The 27,542-nt window shown below is 39.2% G+C and overlaps 1 protein-coding gene across 1 annotated transcript; it reads left to right on the top strand.

The window, feature by feature from the left end:
• Positions 1-149: 149 nt before the first annotated feature.
• On the top strand, positions 150-27,255 carry CDCA2 (cell division cycle associated 2). Its single transcript, XM_075062748.1, has 16 exons — positions 150-371; positions 2,658-3,358; positions 5,376-5,503; positions 7,996-8,146; positions 9,098-9,309; positions 11,201-11,288; positions 12,503-12,741; positions 13,193-13,280; positions 18,283-18,545; positions 18,713-18,778; positions 19,000-19,051; positions 20,099-20,163; positions 20,982-21,119; positions 21,647-21,830; positions 23,975-25,291; positions 26,656-27,255. The coding sequence occupies exons 2-15, from the start codon at positions 2,815-2,817 to the stop codon at positions 25,264-25,266; spliced, it is 3,510 nt and encodes a 1,169-aa protein (XP_074918849.1). The 5' UTR covers positions 150-371; positions 2,658-2,814; the 3' UTR covers positions 25,267-25,291; positions 26,656-27,255.
• The last annotated feature ends 287 nt before the right edge of the window (positions 27,256-27,542 follow it).

The following is a 27,542-nucleotide window of genomic DNA, read 5'->3' as shown; positions in this document are numbered from 1 at the left end:
ACCGACCGTTTAATGGACTGTATTTCAAAACTAATACGCTCGCCAATCGTGTCGAAGCTATGTTTCCTGCGCGCTGCCGGGACTCGCTGCAGGGAAAATAGTCCTAGCTCTCGCAGAGGTTTTCAGAGATTATCTGAGCCCTTAAACCTACCGGAGGCAGCCTTCTCCCTGCCGCCCCCACTAGTTTGGATGGCATGTGCGCAGGTTGATTCGGCTAGGAGGGAGGGTGGCTCTCAGTGCGGGCGGGCTGACCCTGCGGAGGAACACGCATGTGTAGGGCTTGGTTTGAGTTTGAATGAAGAGGCGGGTCCAGTCTGTCAGCCGTAGTTTTCCCCGTGGTCGAATGGTCCAGGATTCGGGAACCGTTCTGGGTGAGGTGGGGGGGTATGCGAGAGAGAGGGGGGTTGGGGCGATAGAGGAGGAGGAAGGGCTATTGCGGAAATTGGAGGGGGGATAGAGGAGCTGGGGGTATGAGAGAGGGGGCGGGTGCTGGGGGTATGAAAGAGCGGGATGAAGGGGAGGGTATATGAGAGAGAGGTTGGGGGTTAACAGGGTGGATATGAGGGGGTAAGGGTGATATGAGGGGAGGGTAATATATTGAGAGAGGGGGAGATTGTAGAAAATGAGGATAATACCCATGGAAACAACTGGATCTATATGCACGGGGGGAATAGACCTTTGGGCACTTGGGGTCTTCTCCGCTGCCCTCTCGGAGCCGTCTCACCTTCCCTCGCAGGACCTTTTTTCAGCTGCTGCTACACCCTCCAGTGACACCATTGGAAACCAGTTTACAGTTTACTTGCCTTCTCTTTGCGTGGCCCCCACTGCCACCTCCTTTGGGTAGGGGGGGAGGAACGTGCACCAACAGGTGTAAATCTTCCAGCGTGCCCGTCTCCAAAATTTCCCCTCTCCTCTTTTCTACTCATCCCTGTCACCTTGCATTTCTTATGTTTGCCTAGTCATATGCCAGGACACCTCCTGTTACCCCCAAAAGGCTCCAGTCTAACTTCAGGTGTTAGCCCAATAAAGGGGACAATAAAACAATAGAAGTAGTATGTGGAAGGAAGAACCAGATTGTGTGCTTGTCAAGCAAGCCACGTGCACAGCATGGTTACAGCAGGCTTTTTTCTTTAAAGCATCTGTTATTTTTAAAGTAACGATCTACTCTTAATACTTGGCAGTCTCGGCCTTTTCCCCATGTTACTTATGCATGTACCAAAGCAATCTTTCCGCTTTTCAAAGTGGGAGGGACTGTTTTGATAATGAAGAATTGTAGCATTAGTTACTTCACATTTTCTTGTAATAATAGTCAGTCACAATTTGACACAGTTAGTTAAGCATTATTTGATGCTATAGTGCAAGACTTGTGCTTAACTGAGTTTAATTTTGGGTGGGTTTTTTTTGTTCTATTTACTTGACACTATCCTATTACCCTACTTTGAGTGGTTAAATGTTTTCTTTTTATTTAAATAAACAAACTGATTTGTCTATTATGCTTAGGTGAACATATCTCAAAGTTGGAGATTCCCTAATGAAAGTGCTAGCTCAGGGGTAAGAACCTATGGCACGTGTTCGAAGGCGGCACACGAGCTGATTTTCAGTGGCACTCACACTGCCCAGGTCCTGGCAGCCGGTTCCAGAGGGCTCTGCATTTTAATTTAATTTTAAATGAAGCTTCTTAAACATTTTAAAAGCCTTATTTACTTTACATACAACAATAGTTTAGTTATATATTATAGACTTATAGAAAGAGACCTTTTAAGAATGTTAAAATGTATTACTGGCACGCGAAACCTTAAATTAGAGTGAATAAATGAAGACTCAGCACACGACTTCTGAAAGGTTGCTGACCCCTGTGCTAGCTGGTATTCACTTTCTTGCTTGTGTGGTGTTGTCAATATTTGCCAAAAGATGATTGGGATTCTAGACTGCAAGTTGTAATAAAAGTGCAAGTTTTAGTAGTGTAGCCCTTTTTACAATGTATGACTGGTTGAACTCCCAATAGATCTTGATGTCAGTGGGACTTCTGGGTGCTCCACACTTCTGGGTGCTAGTTAGGTGCCAAAATACAGAGTTAAGAAGTTAACTTTAACTTTAGACATTCCCTTTTTGAAAATCTTGGCCAAGTGTATGTTTGAATGCTTAATTGTGTATGTGTGGGAGAAGACATTTAACTCTCAATCATATATTGAAATAAATGCATCTCATATTCAGTGTGTGATAAGTGCCACAAATTAAGCTTCAGCGCTCCAGTGCGATCATATCTATAGTTCTACACACTTAAATCTAATGTTTATTTCAATGTGACAAAACTAAATGCAAGATCTGTGACTCAAGACTTCAAAGTCTCAAAAAAAAAAAAAAAATCTAAGTAGTGACATTTATATAAACCAGAACTCTACTGCACGTTAAAATTATCACTGTAGTATTAACACAAAAAACTATATGCACAAGGGGCAAGATTTAAAATAGATTTTTTGAGGGGGTCTTGAATTTTCTGACTTCGGTGATTTGGAAATATCCACCCTAATGTTGCTTTAGCATAGTTTTTGTGTATGTGTTTAATATAGACATCCACATACTTCAGAATACTATGCATATAATATCTGATATTTACTGTAAACTTCATAGCTAACATTTCATACTTGCCTCCGTAGGAAGGACAGCTGCATCTTCTAACAACTTTACACCATCTGCATATTGTGGCTGTTGCTTTTACAAAACATAAACATGTTCTTGCTGACAGAGCCGTGATTACAAGAGAACAAGAAGATTGATTGTATTTCTTTGAAAGCTCAGAATACAGCACTGACTATGCGCAGACAATCTAGACAAATTATAAACACTGTTGCTGACATCAAAGAAAATATGAAAGGAATTATTGAAGAAGATAGCGATATTTCTTCTATGTCTGTTTCAAAAAACAAGATTGTCAGAGTGGATGAATCAAAAAGCACAAAGGTTTCAGAAATGGAAAATTTAAATGGCAGGAGCCCCACAAATGTGCAGAAACCCAGAGTGAAATGCAACAAATATGTGAGAAGAAAATCATATCAGACTAGTAAGGATGATAGTAATCCGACAGTTAATGAAAGCCTTTCTGTTAAACAAAAAGGAAACTTTCTTGAACCTTCCTTATCCCTTTTGACATTAGACAAACTGCAAAGTCCTTTTTCAGAAGGGAGACGTACATTTTTGGATGCTGCATGCTATCTGACGCCAAACAAAGGTGAAGCAGATGTAAAACCTAATTGTGGAACCTTGGAGAAACTAATGAAGAAACCTATTGATTTTGCTAGTGTAACAATAGCTGAATTTGGGATTACTCCAGAATCTTTTACTTCTAAGCCATCTGTAGGTAAGGGTTGATAACGTGACTGTAAAAATGAAAATTTCAAAATATTGTGCTTCATATGTGAGTGAGAACACATCTAGTATCTTGCATAATTTACATCTCCTTAAATATTTAATAGTGGACATTTGAGACCACTTTTAAATGGAAAATGCTCTTAAATTGGGTTGAAATGTGGTGGGTGGAAGCTGTCATTTAAGAGAACTTATTGGAAATCTGAGGGTCTTAATTTGTGATATCCATCTATTTAAAAAAATGAAAACAAAACAAAGTTGTTATAAAAATCCCAAGATTGCTGTTGTAGCTGGAAATACTGTTGAAATAGGCAACAGAATTGGCTTCTCACAGACCCAAAAGATCAAACTGTTTGAGGGTGCTTTTAAGCCTGACTGTTATATTGCCGAATCTCACTTACAGTTCATCAAACCAAAATGATACTATAATAGATAAACAGCATAAGACACCCATAATGCAGATATGCTGAGTTAAATATGACCATACAACATGGAAAAATTATTTTATTTTCTGAATGGTTTATCTGATTGGGTGGATGGCAGTTTCATTCACAGAGTAATAAGACATAATGGGCATTTCTGGTAATAACAGATATAGGTTTTATAAGCAGTGAGTTGGAAATAGTGCAGGAGAGAGAAATTGGGAGGAATTGTCCAACATTCACCGTACTTGGCATATAGAGTAATTTCCTATTAATCATATGTTTTCTTGGGTAGAAGGGAAATACTCTGACTTCCTAAAGCTGTGTTTAGCCAACATGAAATCATGGGAATAGGATCATCTGGAGGAAATTTTGCAAAAGTAACATAGGGAACTTTCTTCATCCCATGTGCTTTATAGCCAAATTTTGATGTTTCTGTCAATGGCACAGACTCATAAGTACAACTAAGTGTGCAATTTCACAATCAGTAGGTAGGGCTTCTTGAAATCCAAATGATGATCATTTTACACTGTGGTAAAGTAATGGTGATTATTCCACACCACAGCTTCTTATATATTCTAGCTACATTAACATTACAATTTTCCACTGTCCCTGTCTAAAGGCACAAAAGTGCAAAGCGGGATGCTAAACATGTTTAGTAACCTATCTAGGAACTATATATATGGTTCCCCCAGGGAAACAAACAGTGTTAGGCCTCAGTTTGGGGATGTATGGGTTTTGTTTTGGGGTTTTTTTCCTCAATGCTAGAGGGCTGAGGGAGGCTAGTCTTTCATGGCACCATTCTCTCCCACTGTTAGCCCCAAACCCAGTGGAAATTCCAGCAGAACTTCCCATGAAAATTTATGTTGATCATTGCAGCATTAACTTTCTATCTCCTGGGTCTTGTACTCTGAAGAAGTGTTGAGTGTAAGAATGTTTGTGCTGCCAAGGAAAGGGACACCAAGGGGCTGCCCAAGGATTGATTTGAGGAAGTTTTTCCTTTAAACCTTTTTGTTTTTACTTTCTGTGGAAACCTTTTCTTGGTTTCCCTAACTTTCTGCATCACAGTACTGTTTAACTGATTGTCTTTTGTATCCAGAGAGGAAACTGTTTTATGCTTTCTAGAGAGAGATCACGCTCTCTCTCTCTCTCTCTTTCTCTTTTACCTCTTCCCCAAAACGGTTGTGGAGTTTTCCTTGCCTAACAGTATTTTAATTTGTCCTGTGAGTTAAGTAATACGCAACCAAGGTTTCAAATGCTTGCGGTTTTCATAGATTATAGATTATTATTAGGGTTGGAAGGGACCTCAGAAGATCATCTAGTCCAACCCCTTGCTCAAAGCAGGACTAATGCCCAAATCCAAACAGCCCCCTCAAGTATTGAACTCACAACCCTAGGTTTAGGGAGCCAATGCTCAAACCACTGAGCTATCCCTCCCCTTCTAATGAAGACAACATTGCAACTATAAAACTTTGCATAACACCAACATTTTTTAAATAGAAGCAATTTTCCTGCTATTTTAACAGACTTGTAAGTGTTCTCCTGAAGCTTCATTGTGTTTTTCTTCTTGCATTGTTTTCATTTCAGGGAAATCCATGGCTTTAAAACTTAGGCGCAGATCTACAATTGGAGTACGGGGTTCCCCTGAAAATAATAGCCTTATTCGATACCTTGCCCAACAAAGGAGGAACAGAACAGAAGACCCTTTCACAAAGGTGAGAAGTTTTTTCAGAGTTGTGCAATATGGCTAGTGGAGGAAATCAGCTTCAGATATTTCACATCTTGAATGAATGTGACAATGTTCACCATTTCACTTTTATAGACAAAAGCTTTTTTTAGTTTAGATTTTGAATAAGAAAAGAAATCAGATTAAGGATATATCTACACTATTGTCTTAGCCAACCTATGTTAGGTCAACTTAGTCACCGCAGTATTTACTGTGGTGGCTGATGTCCACAGTACCCACCTGTTGGCGGTGTGTGTCCTCACTAGGAGCGGCTTCCACCAACTGAAGAGAGACAGTGACGGGGGCTGAGAGCCAGAGCTCTCAGCTCCCCACTGGAGCCCAGCTGCCCACTGGGCATCTCCCCTCCTACCTGGTAGCGGGGTGGGGAGGGGAGCCTCCTGGGGCTTCAGGCCTCTGGTGGGGAGATCCACACCCGGAGTTTAGGGCTGGGGACAGCTGAGTTCCCAGCTTGGGTGGGGGCAGCTCAAGCTGGGAGCCAGGAGCTGGGCTTTCTTGTGAAGGTCAGGGCTCCAGCAGAGCTGTGAAATTGACAAGACAGCAAACAGCCAATGTAAGGAACACAGTGTCTGTGCAGACACTTCATCATCCTAACATGGAGGTGGAGTTACGTTGGTGTAGTAGGGCACTTACATTGGTGGGAGCAAGGCTGTAGTGTGTACATTGACATAATTAGGATGTTGTAAACTGCCTTATGTCAACCTAACTGTAGTGAAGACCAGGCCTAACCTGGACTGAAGGAAAGAGAAGGCATGTCTGAAGGAAGAAAACAAAAATAGAAATAACAATGGACGTCCTTATCATACTTAACACTTAAGAATGTGAAGATAAAGCTACACTTCGAAAACTGTCGAGACCCTCTTCATTCCTCCCTGATCTCCCATATCCCACCCCAGGTTTTGCTAGCTATTTCCTTGTATATTTGTTGCTCAAGTAATGTTAATGAACCCCCTTTTAAAAAATCTTAGAGGAAAATATGTTAGATGAGGGCTACTTAAAAACCTGGCTTTAGAACAGACTCAGGCTGTTTTTATAGCTTAATCTTTACAGCCCATTTGTTAAACTTCCTCAAAGTGTGTACATCTGTTTGAGTTATTGGATTGAAAAACTTTGTTCTATATTGGAATATTTAAAACAAGTTTAAATACTGGAAAGGTTGAGAGTAGATAGTAGAAACCTAAAGATAAAAAAAAAAAAATTACAGTGATGTTGTAATTCTCTCAAAACCAACATTACAAACCCAGAGTATTCTGAATTAAGGTTACGTTTAGAATAAATTGGAACATGTTAAGGTATGGAGATTCACATAAGTTGCTCAAAAAATCTCAACTTTGCCCTGCAATAACAGTATAATTATGACAAAGGCAGTTTAGTGGGTGTGGTTCCAATTATATTAGATGGACTTGAAAGGATCATTCACTTTTTTCATATTTTTTTCCCTCTCATGGTATCACTACAGGGCTAGATGCCTTATGTGGGTGTTGTCATACCTTTACATTTTTGCATTTCCTATAGGTGTACATACAGCTCCTGAATTTCTTGGATTCATAATGTTTGGTTTTTGCAATAATTACGGAGTATTAAGACTGTTTGAGGCACATTTTTTAAAAATGCACAAATACTAAATTTCTTAATGAACGCAGTTTTTAATTACTTTTAACTTCTAGATTAAGTACAGAATGAATTTAAGATCCCTTACTTCAGGTGCTGTTAGTTTGGGAAAGGTTAATTTTTTTCATATGCAAGAGGCTGGATTCCTGTTTTAAGTGCAAAAAAAACCACCCCAGCCTTAATTATTGAGTCAAAACAACATTTCTATAATTATGTAGATATCATCTGTTAATATCATGTAAGATATCACTTTAAGATATAATTGCTTTTTACATATGTTCTGTTCATGCTTTTACATCATAAAGTGCCTGTGTGCATCATAAGGTTCTGGCCATATTGAAGACCTGGGGTCCAGTGTTCATTTCACTGGACCTATCACTAACATGTCATTGAAGTCAAATTTTTAACTGTCCTTTCTTTCCTCTTCTGAGGTATAACTGGAGGTTGATTTCTTATGGGAATTTAATATTCAGGAGTTCTAGATGTATTGGTTTTTTTTATAAAATGTCAGTGTTATATGTAGTTATGTCTAAAATATAGAAAGATGCTGTTACTCATACAATTTAGTTTACATGAATGTGAATGAGGAGGGCAGAAGGACAAGTGTAGGAGAAAGAGAGTCAAACTGTATTGTTATGTAATAGTATATTTGAGATTAATCCCTTTTCTACATTGTTCATCACAGAACTCGGGGACAGTATCCAAATGAAACATAAGGCCATTTTAAGATGCACTTATTTGTCTCTTTTGATTAAGTTTGTGCTGTTGTAGTAACGTACTTATTCCTCTTAAGCATTTGTAAGTTTCAACTTTTAAAGAGCATAAATGGATTATTTTTTCATATCCTAGCAGGCCAGCCCTTTTAAACATCAAAATGTTGGCTCGCTAAAGGATAAAATATCTGCCTTCCAATCATCTTTTCAATCAGCGCAAGAGGACGAAGAGAGGGCTTGCTTTTCTGGGCTCTCGCAGGAGGAGAGTGTGTCCCAGGGAACAGTCTATTGTAAGTAATCTATATCTGCAACCAAAAAATGTCATAATGTTGATGACAATTTAATTTTGATCTGAATAGAAACCACAAATGATTGTTCTATTGTAATAACCCAGTTTCAAGATGAATCTTGAATCATGATTTCATGGAATAAAAAGGTAAACTAACTGTCCAAAAAGTATACTAACCATAGTCAGAATAGTACTACATAAAATTTTAGAAAATATAAACTATCATAGAAGTTGCTTAGGCAACAAGTGAACACACTGGACCTTTCAGTTAATCAGGCTTCTTGTCTTTTTTACTTTTCATTGAATGTGTTTTTATTCACTGTTTTTATTGTTCCGCTCCTCTTTCATAATGAATTCATTGATCTAGAGACTGAAATCAAGTTACCATTTGCAAATTTTGCATTGGTCCTTACATTTCTGGTAATTTTTCCAATGTATGAAGATTTGGTGTCCAGCACCTTCTTCAAAAATGCAGTAGTATTTGGAAATTACATTTTATTTCTTTGTTATATAATTAATGTACTCAAATGTGGAAAGAACTCCAAATCATTGATAAGTTGCCCTATCCCCTAAGGCCTGTAAGCCATCCAATAGGAAAAGGAAATTTAACAAATGTTGCACATGAAGAGTCAATGTAGCTCAATGGTAAGTATAGAAAAGATGCCAGAAAATACATTGCTGTATTCTATTTTATTACTTACCTGAGCCCTTTATACTACTGCTTTCCATACCATCCACAAAATAACCATCTAATTTTGGTTATTTGCTTTATTTAAAACCCCCAAGAAAATGGAAATAAATAATACAGTACTACTTGCAAAATAGAATTCAAAAGATATTCTTAATTTTGTCTGACTAGAGAGACTTCTAGCTTATCTATCTTATGCAGTGAGGGGATGTAAATGATCTACATGGAAAAATCTAAGGTTTGTTTATTAACTTACAAATGCAGCTCAGAACAAACCGCCTTTTACAAAACAGCATGAACAGTCTCAGTTGAGCGAAAAGTTCGCATCTGAACGCAAGAGTGTTGCCTACAGGGAAAACTTGAAAGAAAAATTAACTAATGGTGATAAAACTGCAGCTAGTATCCAGGTATGCAAGATTGTCTCTCCACCAGAGGAGGTGCCCATCATTGAAACTACTACTGCTACAATTTCAAAGGTATGTGTATTTCTTCAAGGGGGTGAGGGAAATTCATTATGAAACTGCATCAGCAGATCCCTCTTGTAGGAATTAAATTCACACTGTGAGCAGCACAGCTGATGTAGCAAAAATCTGCTGGGGGCATGGGTGCTCTGACTGTACGTTGAAATTTAGCCTCACCTTAGTCATCCTTAGTTCCTCTTCTGTCACCAGCAGTTATGGGCCCGATACCATACTGTGGATGTTTTGGGGTTTTTTGGGGTTTTTTTTTTTCAATTTTCTGCATGTGCAGGCTTAAAATGTGTTTGCCTGCTGTAAAGTGTTCTAATAGACAATGTTATCTTTTGTCTTTGTAATCACACACAGGTTTAATTCACAACTTCCATTTACAGACATGAATATTATTTTAATTTATAACTTACTACATTTGGCATCTGTAGATTTCTTGTACATAGACCAAATCAAACTTCAAAGTTCTACGTGAGGGTAGAGCTTGATGATAATGGTACAGAGCAATACCTTTTCATTGGAAACACCCTCCATGTGTGCTATAGGTTCCGTCTGTTGCAACGATGAGATTCACGTGGACAAATTTGAACATATTGGTTAACTAATGTAATCATTCAGAAGAGATGCAAAACAAAAGGTTCTCCATGCCGCCTCCTCCTCAAGGAAAAATGCATGTTATTGCCTCTGCACAAATAGAGGAAGGGGAGAGAAACCTTACTGGATGTAATACAAGTTCTACTTAAGATATGCCATACATCAGAATTGCTAGCCTACTTGTCTATCTTGTCAGGTGTCCTGTCTGATAGTGGCCTCTATCAGAAGCTCCAGAGAAAGGTGCAAGTAACCTGCAACAATAACCAGCCCTTAGGGAAGTTTTCTTCCTAACCCGCCCGCATCAGTTAGTGGGTACTTTGTTCCCCGAAATATATTACTACTTTATTTTCCTTATTTTCATTCCCAACTAATGTACCTCTGATTTTTCTCATGTACATACATTTGAAATCCTCTTTTGAATTCTGATAAGCTTTTGGCCTTGCTGATATTTTGTTGCAATAAAGTCAACTAACGAGACTAGTAATGTGATAATGAAAACTGTATTCCTACAGAGGGAATGTTACCTGACTCTTCAACATGCATTATATGCTCAAAGAAGAAAGGAAAAAGTCATAAGCAGCAGTTGATATTAAAGTCACCATTTGCCAACAGTTACCTCACAGTTCTTGCCTACAGATAGACTAAAAAGTTACCTATTTGGTCCTGTACTGACAGCCTTCCAAGTGAACTGCAAAGTCTTTTACTATTTTATCCTGTTCTTTCTTCATATATAAATGGGCCTCAGGCTTGTCTTCTGCTAAAATTTGGGTCTGGGGGTTGGTTTTGTTTTGATTTGCCTGCCCTTCCCTGTGTGTGTTTTGAGGACTGGAACTGAGCATTTGTGGGGGGAGAGAGAGAGGATGTTTAGTCAGAAAGCTTAACTTTTTTGGTTCTTGATTTATTTGCTGTTTAACTGAAACACTTGGCAAACACTTAGAGAAAAACTTTTTTTGTAAAAGATTCAGCACCTCATCCCTTCAGTTTAGGATTGAGAGCTCCAACCCTTGTCCACCAGTAGCTCTTCTTTGTCCTTCCCTTGACAATCAGAGTTGATACATCAGAGGTGAAAAATAAGCATTTGAAACCACTCCTTTAAAAAGACTATTTAGACATAGAAACAAATTACAATGAGCACAAACAAAATAAATTTTCTTTATGGTTCACTTCTAATAACTTTAAGTAATGAAGCTGCGTTCAGTTTTTTGCTTTAAAAATATACATGACTTTTTATATTTTTGAAAACTCTTTTTCTGTGTTTCTTTGCATATCAATATTCTGGTAAAAAGCTATAATTTTCTTTTTCTAGGAAATTCCCTGTATGCCACCAGTTACTGAATCTGGAAGCTTATCTTCAGAGATTATTCCACTAACGGGCATCCCAAAGACACCACGCAGTAAGAAGATTCATCACTACTTTTGTTAATACTCTGTTAGAAGCTTAAAAACTAAATATGCCTTATTAATTATGTTTCCATTTCACAAGCAGTGATGCTATCTCTTTCTGATTAGGAGTTTCAGATACAACAGAAGTCAATATAGCTTTGTACTCTATTACCAGTGCTGGCAAGAAAGGTGCCATGAATGTTAAAATACTATTCAATTGCTGCTGCACAGGAAGCTCAAATTAATCTGGTTCCCAGATTTATGCAGCTCTTTTTTTCTATAAACTACAATATTTGGAAATGCTTCTTTTAAATGAGACTCTACTAGAAAATTAGGCATTCTGTACCCCAACAAGAGTAATAGGAGATTCTCAAGAGTGCAGAAAAGAAAATAACCCAAAGATAGGAAACAGTCTCATGTAAATGATGCTTTTGCTGTAATTTTGATATTTATTAATCACTCTGAACTTGCTTTGTTTTTCTGAACATCTAATGATGTTACCTTTAAAAAGCCTTTCTCTTCTAAAAAGCTTTATTTTATAACTAACAAGTATTACAACACATTACAAATTTACATTCTAATAAGTTTCAATGCCTCTTCATTCATACTTTAATGTTTCCTTTCTTTAAGTACTGCAGCTCTAAAAGCTATTTTAATGAGGAGTTAAGTACTCATATAAAAACAGTTTTCCAGTTCTCAAAATATTTAGTCCAGCAATTTGGAATGTGTTTTGTAAAGTTTCATATGTCACATAAATAGTAATTTATTTGAAGCATTCCTTGAAATAGAAATATCATTAGACTCTAAGAAAGGTGAGATTATAATTAAGGAACTTTTGTGATTAACATAGATTTCATATAAAAGTGTGATAATCCATCTCTCATTGACCACGTCCCTTAACAGCATGTTAAATCTCCAGAAAATAGGGAAATATAACAGAAATGCTGTCACAATCTTAATATAAAAGAAAATAATTGCAGTACTATAGCAGCTGTATTTTAAACACAGGAAATAAACTACCATATCTGATACTGTATGGTGGTAACTTATGCATAATGCATCTCTAATGGAGACCACAACACCAAAAACCTAACTTCTGGGGAATTCACACATTTAAGCAGCTTTTGAGACTAAGTAGCAGCATGCATGTATTGCAACAAATGTTGAATTTTCAACATTACATCTAAAGCCCTTAAATCTTGATATTTATATATTCATTTTGAAGACATTACTTCTGAGTATATCAGTGAAGAAGTTGGAGGTAATACTGGATCACAGCTAAGCAGAAAGAAAGTTACCTTTGTAGAAGAACTGAACTTGGAGATATTTGATGAAACCATGCCACTTGTTACGCCACCACAAAAGGGAAACCTTCCATCCAGTGAACAATCCCATAACGGCTCCTCCTGCCTTCGATCTGTTCTGAAGAAAACACCAGTAAAACTACTGATGGAAAATGTGAAGGTTGGTGTATTTATCTCATCCATAAATATAAACCTGAAACAGTAAAGAAGCATTACTGTATTCACTAATCAGTAACTTTTTTAATTGAACCATGTTTTCCAAGAAACATTTTTTTTGACCAATGGTATAACAAAATGCACTAAAGTTGTATTAAACAGTTGTTAGGTTGTAAAAGGGGTATGTCTGTGACCATTTTTCATGTTAGAGGTTTGTCTTAATTTATTTTGAAGGTTTTAGGGGGCCTTCAACATGTACAATACACATTGTACAAAACAAGATTATCTAATGCTCAGTTTATGCTAAGTGCTAGTACTTAAAGGAAATGACTTTCATTATCCTTTTTCAAAGATGAACACTGGATAAATTAAACATGAACAGGCAGGCGTTGTAACAATAATAGGTATTACACTATTGTATTGATTAGACAGAGTAACACTGTTGATCTTAATAGGAACTCGTAAGCAATACTACTGGCATGGAAGAAAATGAACCTCTTTTATTCTCCGATCTCTCAAGAAGTTGTGAAGAACTGCAAACAGGTCAGAAATTTTTATACTTTTCTATACTATCATAAACTTTATTTCCCATTAATTAAAAGAGACACTGTCAAGTTGAACTTGATGCTGTTGCTGCTGGTCACTTTGTTGCAGAACGTGAGGAAAGAGTGCACATAAGCAGTGCACAAATGTCATCCTATTTCATGGGATAGGTAGTACAACAAACAAAGAAAAAGAGGAAACTGTCTATGCAAAGTACTATCAAATTCTCAAAGTGAATGGGGGTGGGAGAAAGAAAACAATATCACTAATTTTCTTTCTTTCAGCGATCCTTGCAGTTATACAACAACAGGTACAAAACTTTAAGATGGACACACACAACTTCAAGTTGACAGTGCCCGTTTAATATTTTTAATTGTGAGAAGATGTAAGAAAACTGAATATTTAATATACAGCAATATCCTTGGGATATAACTTTTTAAAATACTTTCAAGTTAAAATGTTTTTGTGAAAAATAGGTCACAGTAGGATTATATGATGACTGTCTGGAATTGGAAATGACAGAGGGGCTTACAATAGGTAAAGGAAGTTACTTTTTGGCCTGTGGCCAAAATACCATCTTGAGCTGTGATCATGTTGAACATTGAGTCAGTTCTTAATGTGGAGAACTTTTAAGACCAGGAAGTATTAACTGGTTTGCTTAGTAGCAAGCTTCCTACCCTCTGACTCAGTACTTGATACTCCAGGGCATACTGTAGTTCTGGAGGTGCCGTTTTCGCTATGCTATGTCAAACATGAGGTTCTGACCACCTGAAGTTATAAGAATTCCATGATTCTTTTCTTAAATGTTACAGTATTTTCCCTGTTTCCTGGCCAAATTTGTAATTTGGCCAAATTCCTACTTCATTATGGATTCTGCCTATCTAAGCTACTCTTGTAATGTCAGTTAGATATGACTCAGTTTGCTTTGTCTTAAACTACTGTGTAGGATTGATGCAGGCTACTAAACAATGACCATGTCTTACCTGAGTGCTGACTGCACTTGAGTGATGGAAGAAGATGGAGTCTAGCCCTCACAGACTCCATTGTTGCAGCAGGGAAGGAATTCTCTCGCATAGGCGTAACTCCTTTCCTGCGCTGCCACTCCCCCCATCCTCTCCCACCCTGGTAATTATCTGCTAGTGTCCCATACCAAAAGCATGCTTCTACCCTGTATATTGACTTAGCTGCACTGGGTGGCATATTGGGCTGGGGGTGGGAAACAAACAACTGTGCATCTCTCTCTATCAGTGTTATAGAGGGCGAACAATTTGAATTTGCCCTGTATAAGCTTTATACAGCGTAAAACGGATTTATTTGGGTTTGGACCCCACTGGGAGTTGTGCATCTGAGTGTTAAAGACAGGAACGCTTCTGTTAGCTGCTTTCAAGTAAACTTGCAGCTTTGGGGCAAGTAATTCAGACCCTGGGTCTTTGTTGGAGCAGATGGGAGTGTCTGGCTCAGCAAGACAGAGTGCTGCGGTCCCAAGCTGGCAGGGAAAGCAGGGGGCAGAAGTAGTCTTGGCACATCAGATGGCGGCTCCCAGGGGGTTTCTGTGATCCAACTGGTCACAGGTGGAACCAAAAATGTGCTTAGGGTGTGTGCGGATGGAGGAGCAGTGACACAACATCCATTTATCTCTTTTCACCCAGATCCAAGGTCCAGGTTGTTGTACAGAGGCACTGCTGGGTTATATGCAGCTCAGGCCACAATCTTGCCCCTAATTTATTAGTTGGTAAAGCACTGTGGATGAAAGGCACTATATATGCAAGATTACTATAATGTTCACTCACTCATAAACACTTCACAATTTAGAAATCTGAGTGGTTCTCCATACCACCCAACCAATGTATCTCCCTTCTTTTCTGAAGTGACTATCTTTGATAGGTAGTGGTTTAGTTTAAAAGATGTTCATTGTAGTGGTGGTGGATGGATAACTGCTCTCTGAAGTTGGACTGAGACCACGAGCGTGCAGGCTATTGAACTGATGTAAGGTGATAACTAACTTGTGATATTGTTCTAACACAGGGGTAGGCAACCTATGGCACACGTGCCAAAGGTGGCACACAAGCTGATTTTCAGTGGCACTCACACTGCCAGTGTCCTGGCCACTAGTCTAGGGGGATCTGCACTTCAATTTAATTTTAAATGAAGCTTCTTAAACATTTTAAAAACCTTATTTACTTTATATACAACAATAGTTTGGTATATATTATAGACCAGGGGTCGGCAACCTATGGCACGCGTGCCAAAGATGGCACACGAGCCAATTTTTAATGGCATGCGGCTGCCTGCTGGGACTCCGCGTGTCATTAAAAATCCTGCCACCGCGGGGTCCGCGGTCCCGCGCCGGAGCACTGGCTGAGTGCAGAAAGCCGCTGGCCCCTCCCCTGCCTTCCCTCAGAGCCCTGCCGCCGCCTGCGCAGAGCTCTGTGGGGCTGGGGCTGCGCGCTCCCGTGGGGCAGCGTTTGGCTCCATGGGGAGGGAAAGATGCTCCCAGCTCACCCGGAGCCCTGCTGCCACGCGCACAGTGCTGTGAGGGGCTGGGCGGAACAGGGCTGCGTGTGTGTGGGGGGTGGCGGCAGGGCTCCGGATGAGCGAGGAAGCATTCTGGTAAGGGGCTGGCTTAGGCCTGGGGGCGGGGGTTGGGGTAAGGGTGGCCATCAACTTTCCACATCGAAATTACCCAGATCGAGTTCAAGGATAGAGCAGGTATGTGGGTTGGTAGGGGAATGCTTTAGATATACTGGGGGTTCATGCCGTGTACCATTTACATAGCCCCACCACGTTGATTCATCCAAATCTGGGGAATCGTAAGAACCATCTCAAGGCTTATCTATACACTTAATGCCTCACTTCGCTATGACTCCAAATCGAGCGCATCCCCGCCTCCGGGTACTCTCGCACGCTCGATCGTATGCCGGAGAGTTTACGCTTCGGAGAGGTTAGGGGTGAGGTCTCTGGAGGGGGCAGTCAGGGAGGCGGGGGGGTGATGGGCATATGAGTCCTGGGGTTCCAGTGTTTGGGGTGGTTGATAGGGGTCAGGGCAGTTACAGGCGAGCAGGAGCAAAGAGATTCCTGGGGGGAGCAGTTAGGGTGGGGGGAGGTTCTGGAGGGGGTGGTCAAGGGACATAGTAGCTGGGGTCCATTGGATGAGTCAGGAGTTCTGGGGGACTGCCAGGAGGTAGAAGGTGTGAAGAGGGGTTGGGGCCTGCAGGCAGGGAGTGGGTGGGGGTTGGTTTTACATAATCCAGCCGACCTCCCCTGCTTCGAATATATGCGTCATCGGTATGGGTGCAGAGTTTCTGGGGATCTGTCAGGGAGCGGGGAGCGATTAGATAGGCATGGGAGTCCAGGGGGTCTGTCTGGGTGTGGGGGTGTGGATAAGGGTTGGGGCAGTCAGGGGACAGGTAGGGGGTAGGGTCCTGGGGGGGGCAGTCAGCAGATAAGGGGCAGAGAGGCTTAGATAGGGGGTGAGGTCCCAGGAGGGTAGTCGGGACAAGGAGTGGGCGGGGTTGGAGGTTCTGGGGGGTGCAGTCACCCAGCCCTGAGCCCTGATTTCCCCCCCCACACACACACACCCCCAGGCCTCTGCCCTGAGCCCTGCACCCCCCCACACCCCCAGTCCCCTGCGCTGAGCCCTGTACCACCCAGCCCTCTGTTGACTCCTTGACCCCCTGCCCCATGACCCCAGCCCTGACTGGCACCCCCATACATACCCAGCCCCCCTACCCTGACACCTGCACCCCCACATCCCCAGTCCGCCTCACATCCCATACACCCTGCACACCCCCACCCCCACCCTGAGCACCAAACGGGAGCCCCTGCACCCTCACTCACATTCCCACCTGCACCCCTCACACCACATGGTAGCTGGCCAGGTAAGTGCCCCCACACCCAAACCTCCTGCCCCAACCCTGAGCCCCCTCCTTCATTTTAGCTCTTGGCCAGACTCTTCGCCCCCAGCCCTGTGCTCGGTCCACTCCAACTCTCAGCTCAGTGCAGAGAGAGGAAGAGAATGGGCCAGAACCAGGGAGAAGGTAGGTACCCACTGTGTGTGGGCAGGGCCGGGACCCCAGACCGGCACTGGGCTGAGCGGATCTGGCAGCCGGGATCCCGGCTGGCAGGAGCCGGAGGATGGAACCCCTGAGTGGCAGTGAGCTGAGCCGCTCAGCCCACAGCCGGTCTGGGGTCCCTGCTGTCGGCCCCGCACAGCCTGCTGCCCATCTGGGGTTCTGGCCACCAGACCCTTCCCAGCTGGGTTCCCAGCCGCAGGCCCCACTCAGCCCACTGCCGATCTAGGTGAGCAGAACCCCAGACCCGCAGCGGGCCGAGTGGGTCAGTGGCGTAAGATCAACATTTTAATTTGATTTTAAATGAAGCTTCTTAAACATTTTGAAAACCTTGTTTATTTTACAATACAACACTAGTTTAGTTATATAATATATAGACTTGTAGAGAGATACCTTCTAAAAAACATTAAAATGTATGATCAGCACACAAAACCTTAAATTAGAGTGAATAAATGAAGACTCGGCACACCCCTTCTGAAAGGTTGCCGACCCCTGTTCTAACATTTTCACCATAACCATCATTTTAACACTAATTTTCAAGCAATATTTGGATATATCAGAACCTGGCAGTCCATCTTATCTATTGAATAGCTTCTTCAGAAGGATCCCGATAAAAAAGTATCTCTAGGATTCCTTTTTTATAGTCAATAGTTTTCTATTTCTTCCTACCAAAAACCATAAAGCAATTTGTCTTCAGTTATATTTGAGTTTCTTGTAAAACTAGGTCTCCTATATTTTTGTCTCCTTTTCCCTTAGTTCTCAAATCTGTAATACTGTAGATCCATACTGAAAAATCCTGTTGACTTCATTAGGAATTCTGTGCTTGAAATAATTGCCTGTTCAAGTCTCTAAATAAAATAAGAGAATTTGAAGTAAAATATTTCCATTAATCACATTTGAGGTCACTATGAATTTAATATCTTGTGTTACAGATAGAAGCAATACTAAAACAATAGACACAACAGATGTGTACAGCTCTGAAAAGCCAATGAAGAGAAAGAAGGTTACTTTTGGAGAGGATCTAAGCCCAGAAGTATTTGATAAAACCTTGCCTGCAAATACACCATTGCGTAAAGGAGCAACCCCAATCAGTAACCCAGGATCACAAAGCGATAGCCCTTCCACAGTAATAAGTCCTATGAGAGAACCTTTATCCCAGCCAAATTTTGATGACTGTGATGGTGATGATGATGATGTGAGTTTGCTTTAATTAATTAGTGTTTTTTTTTAGTCTCTACAATCTTTTTTATCATTGCATTTTGTTCTTTTTTAAAAAAAATTTAAATGTTAAAATCTGGACTAATCTGATGTTTTGGAATGGTTATTCTTTAAACATTAAATTGTTTGCTTCATTTGCCTTAGGCATCCTGCATAGCTGTTCTGCCTGCAGATTTGCCATTGGGAATGAATTCTGTTTCAATATTGGAAGTATGTCATATTTAGCCTCATTTTGTTTCTTGGGCCTTTCATACTTTTTGTAGAAACGTTATGAAACATGTTGTGTGTGACAATTAGTAAGTTCCTTCATCCTGTAAAGGAAGGAAAATTCCATTAGGCCATTCATATGCCATTTTAAGCAAGTTTTTGAAACGTTAAAAGAAGGTATGTGTGTGAATTAAACGTTTTTTGTTTTGTTTTTGTAAATACAGGAATATGTTAAGCCTCTTCAAGAGTCTGTAGCAGTCCCTGAGAATATGAATGGTAAAGTTGGGTTATAATATGGCTGCTGAGTTTGTATATTTGATATCTCTTAGCATTTGTATATCTTAGTTAATGAAAAATTTTAGGGAACGATGCCAAGGACACATGCTTACATTTGATATTGAAATATGTTTAATGCTGCTGTTTGATAAAACTTAAAAATAACTTTGGGATAAACAAGACACAATGTTGAAGCATCAGAAACATTAATTTTTCACTAGCTTGTAGGCCAACTCAACTGCACTGAAGCCTCAGAATTTGTTTGATGTGTGTGCCTGGTCAAAGTTGAATTTACTGCTTGTTTTTAACAACTGAGTGCCTAGTGTGATCAGCATGTGAAAAATGCATGATGATGTGGCATTATCAGCAAGCGTTTAGGATTTGATTTCACATTCTACCTAAAAGATATTTCTTCTATCGCTGAACCTACTTTTGGTTAGACCTACTCATTTATGGCCTGATCATACACATTGAATCATTGGGAGCTTTGCCATCGATCCCAATTGGGTACAGGATCAGTCTCTTGGACAATGTAAATTCCTGGTGAAATCTGGCTCTTTTACTGTGAGGTCCAACATGAACTGGGCTTAGTAACTTGGATATATGTATGTTTGTTTGGGGTTTTTGTTTGTTTTTGAAGTCTGTATTAATATAGGGATTTTTACAATGTAAACAACAAACAAAAGCCAAAAACAAATTAAAACTATACAAATAAACAAGGTATGTGCATATCTCTTTTTAAGTAACTACGTTACCTTGCTGCTGTAATCTTTGTCCTCCCTTTCCTTACCCCAAGCCGTTCAGTTTTTCTTACCTGCTTGTCATACTTTGATCTACGACTGTAAATTTTTTTTCAGGGAAAAGGCTATCTTGTTTGTTTTTTAAAGGGCTTGGCATACTTTATACACTAAACAAATAAGCGTAATTAAAAAAGGGTGAGACAAGGTGTATAGTGAGAGGAGATATATCTGAAATTTCCCAAGACAAGTATATCTTCTGTTCTTACATAGTTTAACCAAGATTCTTCTTTTCTAATGTATTTAACAGATATTAATTCCTCTGATAACAAAAACTCTTGTACCAGAATAACCCGGTCCTCTACTAAAAGAAAGGTAAGTATTTTTAATATTTTCTTTTGGTAATTTTTATTGAACTTCCAAATAACTCAAATTTTATCAACTTTTTGTATTGTTAGATGTTGGTGACAAATGATTGAGAGCTTCCCTTAAATAATTTTAAAAATAAATATTGGTAAGATTAACAAAACAGTGATGCTTTCATAATTTTATTTTAAAAGTTGGTTTACTTCTTCCACACTCAAATTTGCACAATTATAAACTCTTCTTGATAATTTTCAGATTTCATTCCTGTTCACTATATAATTTTTTTTATTGCTGTAAGATCTTTAGGGGGAGGGTGGGTGGGTGTGGTAGGGTTAACATTACAGTTAGGTCAGTATGCTGCAGGTAGTGATTGATTTGGTGTTCCCAGCTAGCAATATTAAAGAAGTATTAATTGATATGTTAACTTGCTGGCCCAGTAGTCTAATAGCTTGTAGTTGGGTGTCATGCTGCTATCAGGAACTTGTGGCTCACAAAGTTTCTTGCACCGGATTCTAACATTCCAATACTATTCCTTACTAGACTCACTGCATAGAGGAGCTCTAGTTACAGGGTGGGGCACTTCAGTGAGGAAATAGGATACTCCAGAAGACCAATCCACTCTCCTTAAAATAAATATTAAAAAAGAACAATATTTAACTGCATGGGGTGGGAGTAGGCTTTGTAAATCTTTCTTCCTCACTGCAATAATTTTGCTACCGTGACTTTGTCGGTTAATCAAGTGAAGTAAACATAAGGTTTATAACTTTGTTATGGCTTCTGGTCTATATTATGTACTCTTTTTTAAAAGAATTGATGTTTCTCAACAGTATAGCAACATTTCAGAAGAGATTGGTGTTACCATCTCGACAGATATAACAGCGAAAAATGCCCAAGATATTAAAAATCTAAGAAAGAGCAACGTTCAAAGAGGAAAGGAAAACAAATCTGTTCACAAAAGGATACCAGTAAGTAACTGCACACTGCAGTTGGGTGAATACCTCACTTAATTTTTCCTGTCCTAGATGTCTCCTGAAACTAGTTTCTGATGGATGTCTTCAATAATTACAAGATCTGCTCATAATGTTTTTTGGCAAGTTTGTTTTTATGCCAGTGCCAACGCACTTTTTTAAATCTTATAGATGTCTCACTCTCCCTAATCCCTTCCTGTACCATTGGTGAAGCTGGGCCCAATAGCCTTTATATACCTATAACTTTTATACCTTTTTCCTAGAGACCTCTCTTATGAGAGGCAGGGGAAACCTCCTACAACAGTATAGCACAGAAAGGACCCCTTAAGCTTTCTATAAGAAGCAACTCTCATACCAGTTATTGTATTCAACAATGAATAACTTTGGTCCAGTTACACCTATTTTCTTAAAATATTATCTAAATGTATGCTTCTCCCTATAAATAAACTGTTAGTTGATATAGATTTATTGGAAAAACTTAAAAGGGATAATACTGTCTTGTTTTTTTTTCTAAACCTTTTCAGAAGGTAAAATTTAAAGGTTATGGAGGAAAAAGAGGAAAGAAAAAGGTAGAAAAATCCTTGTATGGTCAGAGAGAAGTAGCTTCCAAGAAACCTCTTTTGAGCCCAATTCCTGAGATCCCAGAAGTCTTCTCTTCTGTACCATCTTCTCCAAACTCACCTAAGACACACATTCTGCTCTTCTCAGGTAATGCTTTATCCCTTTCAGCCACTTTCACTTTTGTTTCAATCAATGATAAAACTGTAAAAGCAGTTAACTTTCTTGCCTCTAATAAGTCTGACCTTTATCATCTTGTAAAGAGGAATCCTGGAGAAAGTGGGGGAGAAAGAAAAAAATGTACTTCAGTGATATGATCCAGGAAATCTCTGGTACTGTTACCAAGTCCCAGCTGGATAAAACTGAACTCTTACAATATAGCAATTTAAATTGAAATTGTTACAAGAAGAGCCCATCAAATAAATGGGGTGATCGGGTAAGGCAGAAAATCCTTGAGATGGTCAATCTTACAGTTTTTTGTATTTTGAGGGTTGGTTAGGTCCTCAACCTCAGGCTATCTTGTGTGATTTTTAGTTTACGGTAAATTTTTTTTTTAAATGACTGGATTGACACACCTGAGGGACCATAGAGGTACACTTTGTCCATTACATTAAAGAAAAATTTTGGCCAGGTTATTCTGAATACTTTAGAAAAACTTGAAATCTGCATGTCGTTAATCACTGATATGCCCAAAGGATGTTTGATTAGCTAACTTGCCAAATTATATCTATGTTTTTTGAGCTTTGGACAAACTCATAATTGGATTTTAAAAAAAACAAAAAAAAATTAGTCTTAAGCATCTATGAACAAACTGGAAATCTTATGTTTCTCTGTCTACTTCTGTTTTAACATTTTACATATAGTGTAAGTCTGCATGCACACAAAACTATGGTTCTCTAAAGAATGGGTTCTCAGGATTTTGGGATCCTGTGATCCCACATTATGTGACTCAGTCTGTATAGATTTAGATCTGTTCCTCCTTTCTAAAAACTGCAACAACTAGTTTCCAGTTTGTCTCCTGGTAGTGAGGGTCAACTATTTTATAGATATTTTAGTTAAACTGATATTTCCACCTCATGAATACTGTGTCTTTTTATTTGAACACCAGCAATATGCTTCACACTGCACAAAAGAGAAGACTGGTTTCCTGCTCTCCGGAGCTTAAGTTCTCAGACAATACAGGCATGTTGCATAGGACGACCAAAAGATCAGTATCTCATAGTGCTTCAAAAATGTTAAGATTTTTTTAACTAAAAATTCATTAGTTGGTACTACAGCTGAGACTTTTGAAGGATTTGAAAGAAGAGAAGTGTAATTGCTTGTCCTGTCAGGACAGGAAGAAAGTTTCAGGAATGTGTATCATAAAAGGAAGTGCAAAGGAGGAGTGTGAAGGAAACAAATGGAATAGTAGAAGTGGGAAGCTTAGTGCAGAGTGCTAAATTTTAATACAGTGAGGCATACAGAATATGAATTGTAATACTGAATTTTCAGGGGGGACCTTGTGACTATAATGCAATAGTAAGTTAAGCAGCTGGAAGAAAAGACAGACTGAAGCATGCATGGTGTCTTGACTACTGCAGCAGCCAGGCGGCCTGCTGATGTTGGTTATGATAGCTTGGAGCATGTCATCTGTTAACAGAATTTTCTTTGAGCCATGAGAGAGAAGTGTTAATGCTTTCCTTCACCTGCACCCCTGGATCCTTTAAATTTTCTCAGTCAACTCAATATGGAGTGATTTTTCCACTGGGAATTGTGACATTTTTACCTCTCAAATCAACTTCAAGTAAACCCTAAATTAATGGGAAATGAAGAGGCATGTCAAATGCTAGTATCAAAGCCTGTTTCGGATTAGTGTTTCTGTGCTGCTCATAATTCTGCCCGTGATTGAAGCGATATTGCCTAGCTGGTGTTGATGCACATTAACATATCAGGCCTCCTCTGAAAATATGCTGCTTCCCTATGCTTTTTATTAATTTGACTGAAGCCAGTTGGTCTCTTTCAAACTTTTCTGTAAAATTCTGATTATCTGTAGAATGGTCTGACTAGAAAGACTGTATGCTTGGGTAGATGACCGGTGCGGAATAGCTTTGACAATAACTGCCAATGTTAACTACTTGAAACTGCTGCTGTTTGGGAGGAGAGTGTAAAATACTGTGACGGTTTTACTTCTTGGTAATAAATTGAAAGTCTCTTTTTGAAATCTATGTTTACTTTCAGGTGTTCTCTTGAGTATAACCAAGCAAATTTGTGTCAATTTAGCTTTTTTAAATTGTAAACTTTGTATATCCTTTTAGATTATTCCAAATCCAACAATGCACACATAGGATCTATGAATGAAGTTGTTGAACAGAAAAAAGTGATTGGAAGAATCAAAAGGAAAGTGCCTATAACAAACAAATGTCCCAACACTAAAGAACTTGACATTGTAGAAGCTGGCAGCACCAGTGGCATCGAGTGTCTATCATCAGACAGTGGCCCTGGTCCTGGTCCTGCTTCAACCATTAATATTGAGGTGCTTAATATACAGGAAAACATCCAAACAGAAAATGAACGGGGATCACCCTTCGTGTCACTAGAACAGAAAGAGAGTGATGTTTGTGTGAATAAGCAGACCAGTGAAGAAGACAGCAATGCTGAGACCAGCTGTCAGCAGTCTGAGCCCAGTTCACCTATCATTATAAAATCAAATTCTCTTTTGCCACTACTAAACAGTATTACACAAGAAAGTAAGAGTACTTCCCCACTTGATACATCGGGCGACAAAGAACATGAAAAAGCGAGAGATGTCTTAATAGAAAATGGATGTGTACTGGAAAGTGATCATCCTTCAAATAACTCAGAGATGCTAAAGGAGCTAGAGTTCTTAAACCTGCAGGAGATCAGTGTAAGTGAAAATACTCAAACTGGACGTTCTGTAACAGACTTTGCAAGAGAACTAACAGCTGACAGTGATGCCAGTCTTAAAAGGTTCAAAAGGTCTTCAGTAAAAGGCAAGAGAAGCACAATGTACCTTTCTGAACTTGAGAATCTCCATTTTGAAGCATCTGAAAACAATTTCTCTAGCTCCTATTCTAAGGAGCAAGAACCCCGAATAGAAAATGACTCAGAAATGTTTTGTGATCTACATTACTCTATAGAACAGTCCTTCTTGAAGATGAGTGAAGGTCATGAAAAAAAGGTAAGACGCAGTATGAGGCTGCATAAAAATGCAGAAAATGAGGGACTTGTGTGGATTAAAATACCTATTGAGATTCACAAGAACTCTTTGTCAGATTCTGCTTACAAATCAAGGAGGACGATGGATGCATCCATCTTTAAAGAATCTGAGAACATTCATCAAAGACAAGAAAATTGGATCCAATTTTCAACTTTGGGGAAAGAGAACAATGAGTGTGTTCCTGTTGCAGGGGGTTCTTGCAAAACACACAGGAGGAGCATGTGTACATCCACTTCCCACGAAACCAAAAATATAACTCAAACACGGAAAAAGAGAAGGGCAAGCCTTGTGTACAATGATAAACATTACCAAAAGGAGTCTGAAGTGGAAGCATCCTTTGAGAGCCATCCTAATGCCTCGGCAAATTGAGCCATCCAATTTTTTTTAAAAGAAGGTCAGTATTTGAATGTAGATTTTCTTTGCCTTCAATTCAGTTACCAGTATGTAGAAGTGTCACTTAAGTAATGCCCTGTTTCTATTTCTTTGGTCACAAAGACATTTGTATAAGTATTCATTTTACTTGTTTGTTTGCCAAGTAACTTTAATTGTCCTTTTGGCCTGACAGTTTCAAAATGCTTGGCTAAACAACTGAGGAAAAGCAAGCTCAGCGTTGATGGGTACAGGTGTATTAGTCAGCAACGATGGGCAAACAAGGATGAAGTTACAATCTCTTGATGCTAGGAATCAGCACTTACTATTTCCAGTAGAAATGGTACTGGTCACACAAAGTGATGAAATATTTCTTATAAGAATACTGGGAGCTACAAGGATCGATTAATTGAAGCAGTAGTAAAAGCTGTAACAAAAGTAACTGTCAAGAGAATAAATACACACGTCCATTATTTATTGGAAATATAAGGGGTTTCAGTCAGTCGAGGCAGAAGAACATGCACGCCTCCTTTCTGTGGAAAGGATAGCCATAGATACTAGTGAATTGTATCCCAGATACATTTTGTTCCATTGCTGTGACATTTACAGTCAAAGGAGAATAGTGCTTATAGAATAATCTGCTTGTCTTAGATGCAAGATTTCTTTAGGGAGCAAGACCCAGTTGCTTGCTCACATTCTTTAGGGTTCTTTATATTTAGATCTTTTCATATTTAGACCCACTTGGAAAAAAAATTACTCTAACTAAAATACGTACTGTATTATAGAAGTCCAGGGTTTCAGATGTTCGGTTGCCCTGTTTTGTTTTGTTTTTGTGTTTTTTTTTTGAGGCAGGAATTATGGTTGATTATACTTAGCCTTGTGGAAAGCACATAGCAGTATGTGTTTGCCCTTGAAACTTTGGAGTGGTTACTGGATAAGATATGGTTTATGGGCAGACTCAATATGCATACCCAACTTACTGTGGTACAATCAGTAAGTGAAGTCTTTTATTCCTCCACTTGCACAGAGAAATGCCAGCAACCACACACATGGCTCTCACCTGTTGTAGGAAAAGAGAACCAAAGTTTATGGATCAAAAAAATGTAATATTGACAAACTGTTTAGGGGAGTGGGAAATAAATTCATTCTTGATAGTGTTGGGTCTTCTTGACAGAGCAGGATTCAAAACCTAATTCCATTGTATTTAGAAGCCTATCATCACAGTGTAAAAACTGAGTTTCTTTACTAGTTGAGCTATGATGGCTTCAGGAATACCCTTCCAGCCATAATTGTTTGAAGGGTTGATATTTTCTGTCTGCTGAATCCTGCTTTATAAATTGCTTTTATAAAAAATTACTTTTGAAATCCATATAACATTTTTTTCCCCAGATTTCAAAAACAAGCTAACAAATAGAGATCGTCTACAACTAACATAACAGTGAAGAAAGCTCCTGCTGGGGTGCAGACTTTTCCCATGTTCTGCAGAGACTTTGCTTTACCATCTTGGCACCAGCAGGTCTGGAGCTCCCAGTGCTATGGACTTGTATATTTTACATTCGCACTAATCTTTAAGAAATACCAATTTCTGCAGAAGTATTGATAAGCATGTTTAATCTTTAAAACAGAAAGTGTTGTATACAGTAATGTTTAAGGTTAAACTGGCTAGAAAAGAATATGAACATGTCCAGAAAATGAAGTACAGTACTGCATTGTGAATGTTTTAAATACTCAGTGTATATGTACCCAATACAGTACTCAGTAGTTGACCTGCCATCTTGCTGTTTGCTTATTTCTAGTTTGAGCTATAGAATGTAAAATTTTGATTATGGTCTACTTAACACAATCAGTATTGTTTTCATGTTTCATGCTGTTCTACTTCAACTGTGAGGTGAAATATGCCAGCTTTTAAAACAGTTTCTTAATATTGAAAAATCATCTCTGTTGTAAACTTGTTTGACCGCTTTGAGCTGGAATAAAATTTCTTAAGTACTTTTGGTAAAGTTAGAAAATCACATTAAAACACTGTCTGTCTTATCCTACCTGCAGAGGATGCCAGTCTTTCAGAACAAGAACTACTCAGGCAACTTTGCAAGAAACTTCATCAAAAGATATCATTTGTATTGTACTGTTGATGAAGAACTGTCACTGAAATCAGGACCCATCCACTTTCTTTTACTGTTTCATCAACCCTTTTTTTCAAATCTTCATTAACTAAATGTTTGCACGTTTATCTGCTCTTCCTGTCCTCCACATTTTTGGAACTTGAACTCGTTTCT

The sequence above is a fragment of the Chelonoidis abingdonii genome, chromosome 2 (genome assembly GCF_003597395.2).
Source record: "Chelonoidis abingdonii isolate Lonesome George chromosome 2, CheloAbing_2.0, whole genome shotgun sequence".
Classification (NCBI taxonomy): Eukaryota; Metazoa; Chordata; order Testudines; family Testudinidae; genus Chelonoidis; species Chelonoidis abingdonii.
The sequence above is the reverse complement of the archived record's forward strand: the minus strand, read 5'-3'. Positions and strand labels throughout refer to the sequence as shown.

Bases quoted from the DNA above. Each gene is read 5' to 3' on its own strand.
- CDCA2 (XM_075062748.1), top strand. From the start codon at position 2,815: ATGCGCAGACAATCTAGACAAATTATAAACACTGTTGCTGACATCAAA. The intron at 9,310-11,200 runs GTATGTGTATTT...TTCTTTTTCTAG, and splicing joins CTACTGCTACAATTTCAAAG to GAAATTCCCTGTATGCCACC. The intron at 21,831-23,974 runs GTAATGCTTTAT...ATATCCTTTTAG, and splicing joins ACACATTCTGCTCTTCTCAG to ATTATTCCAAATCCAACAAT.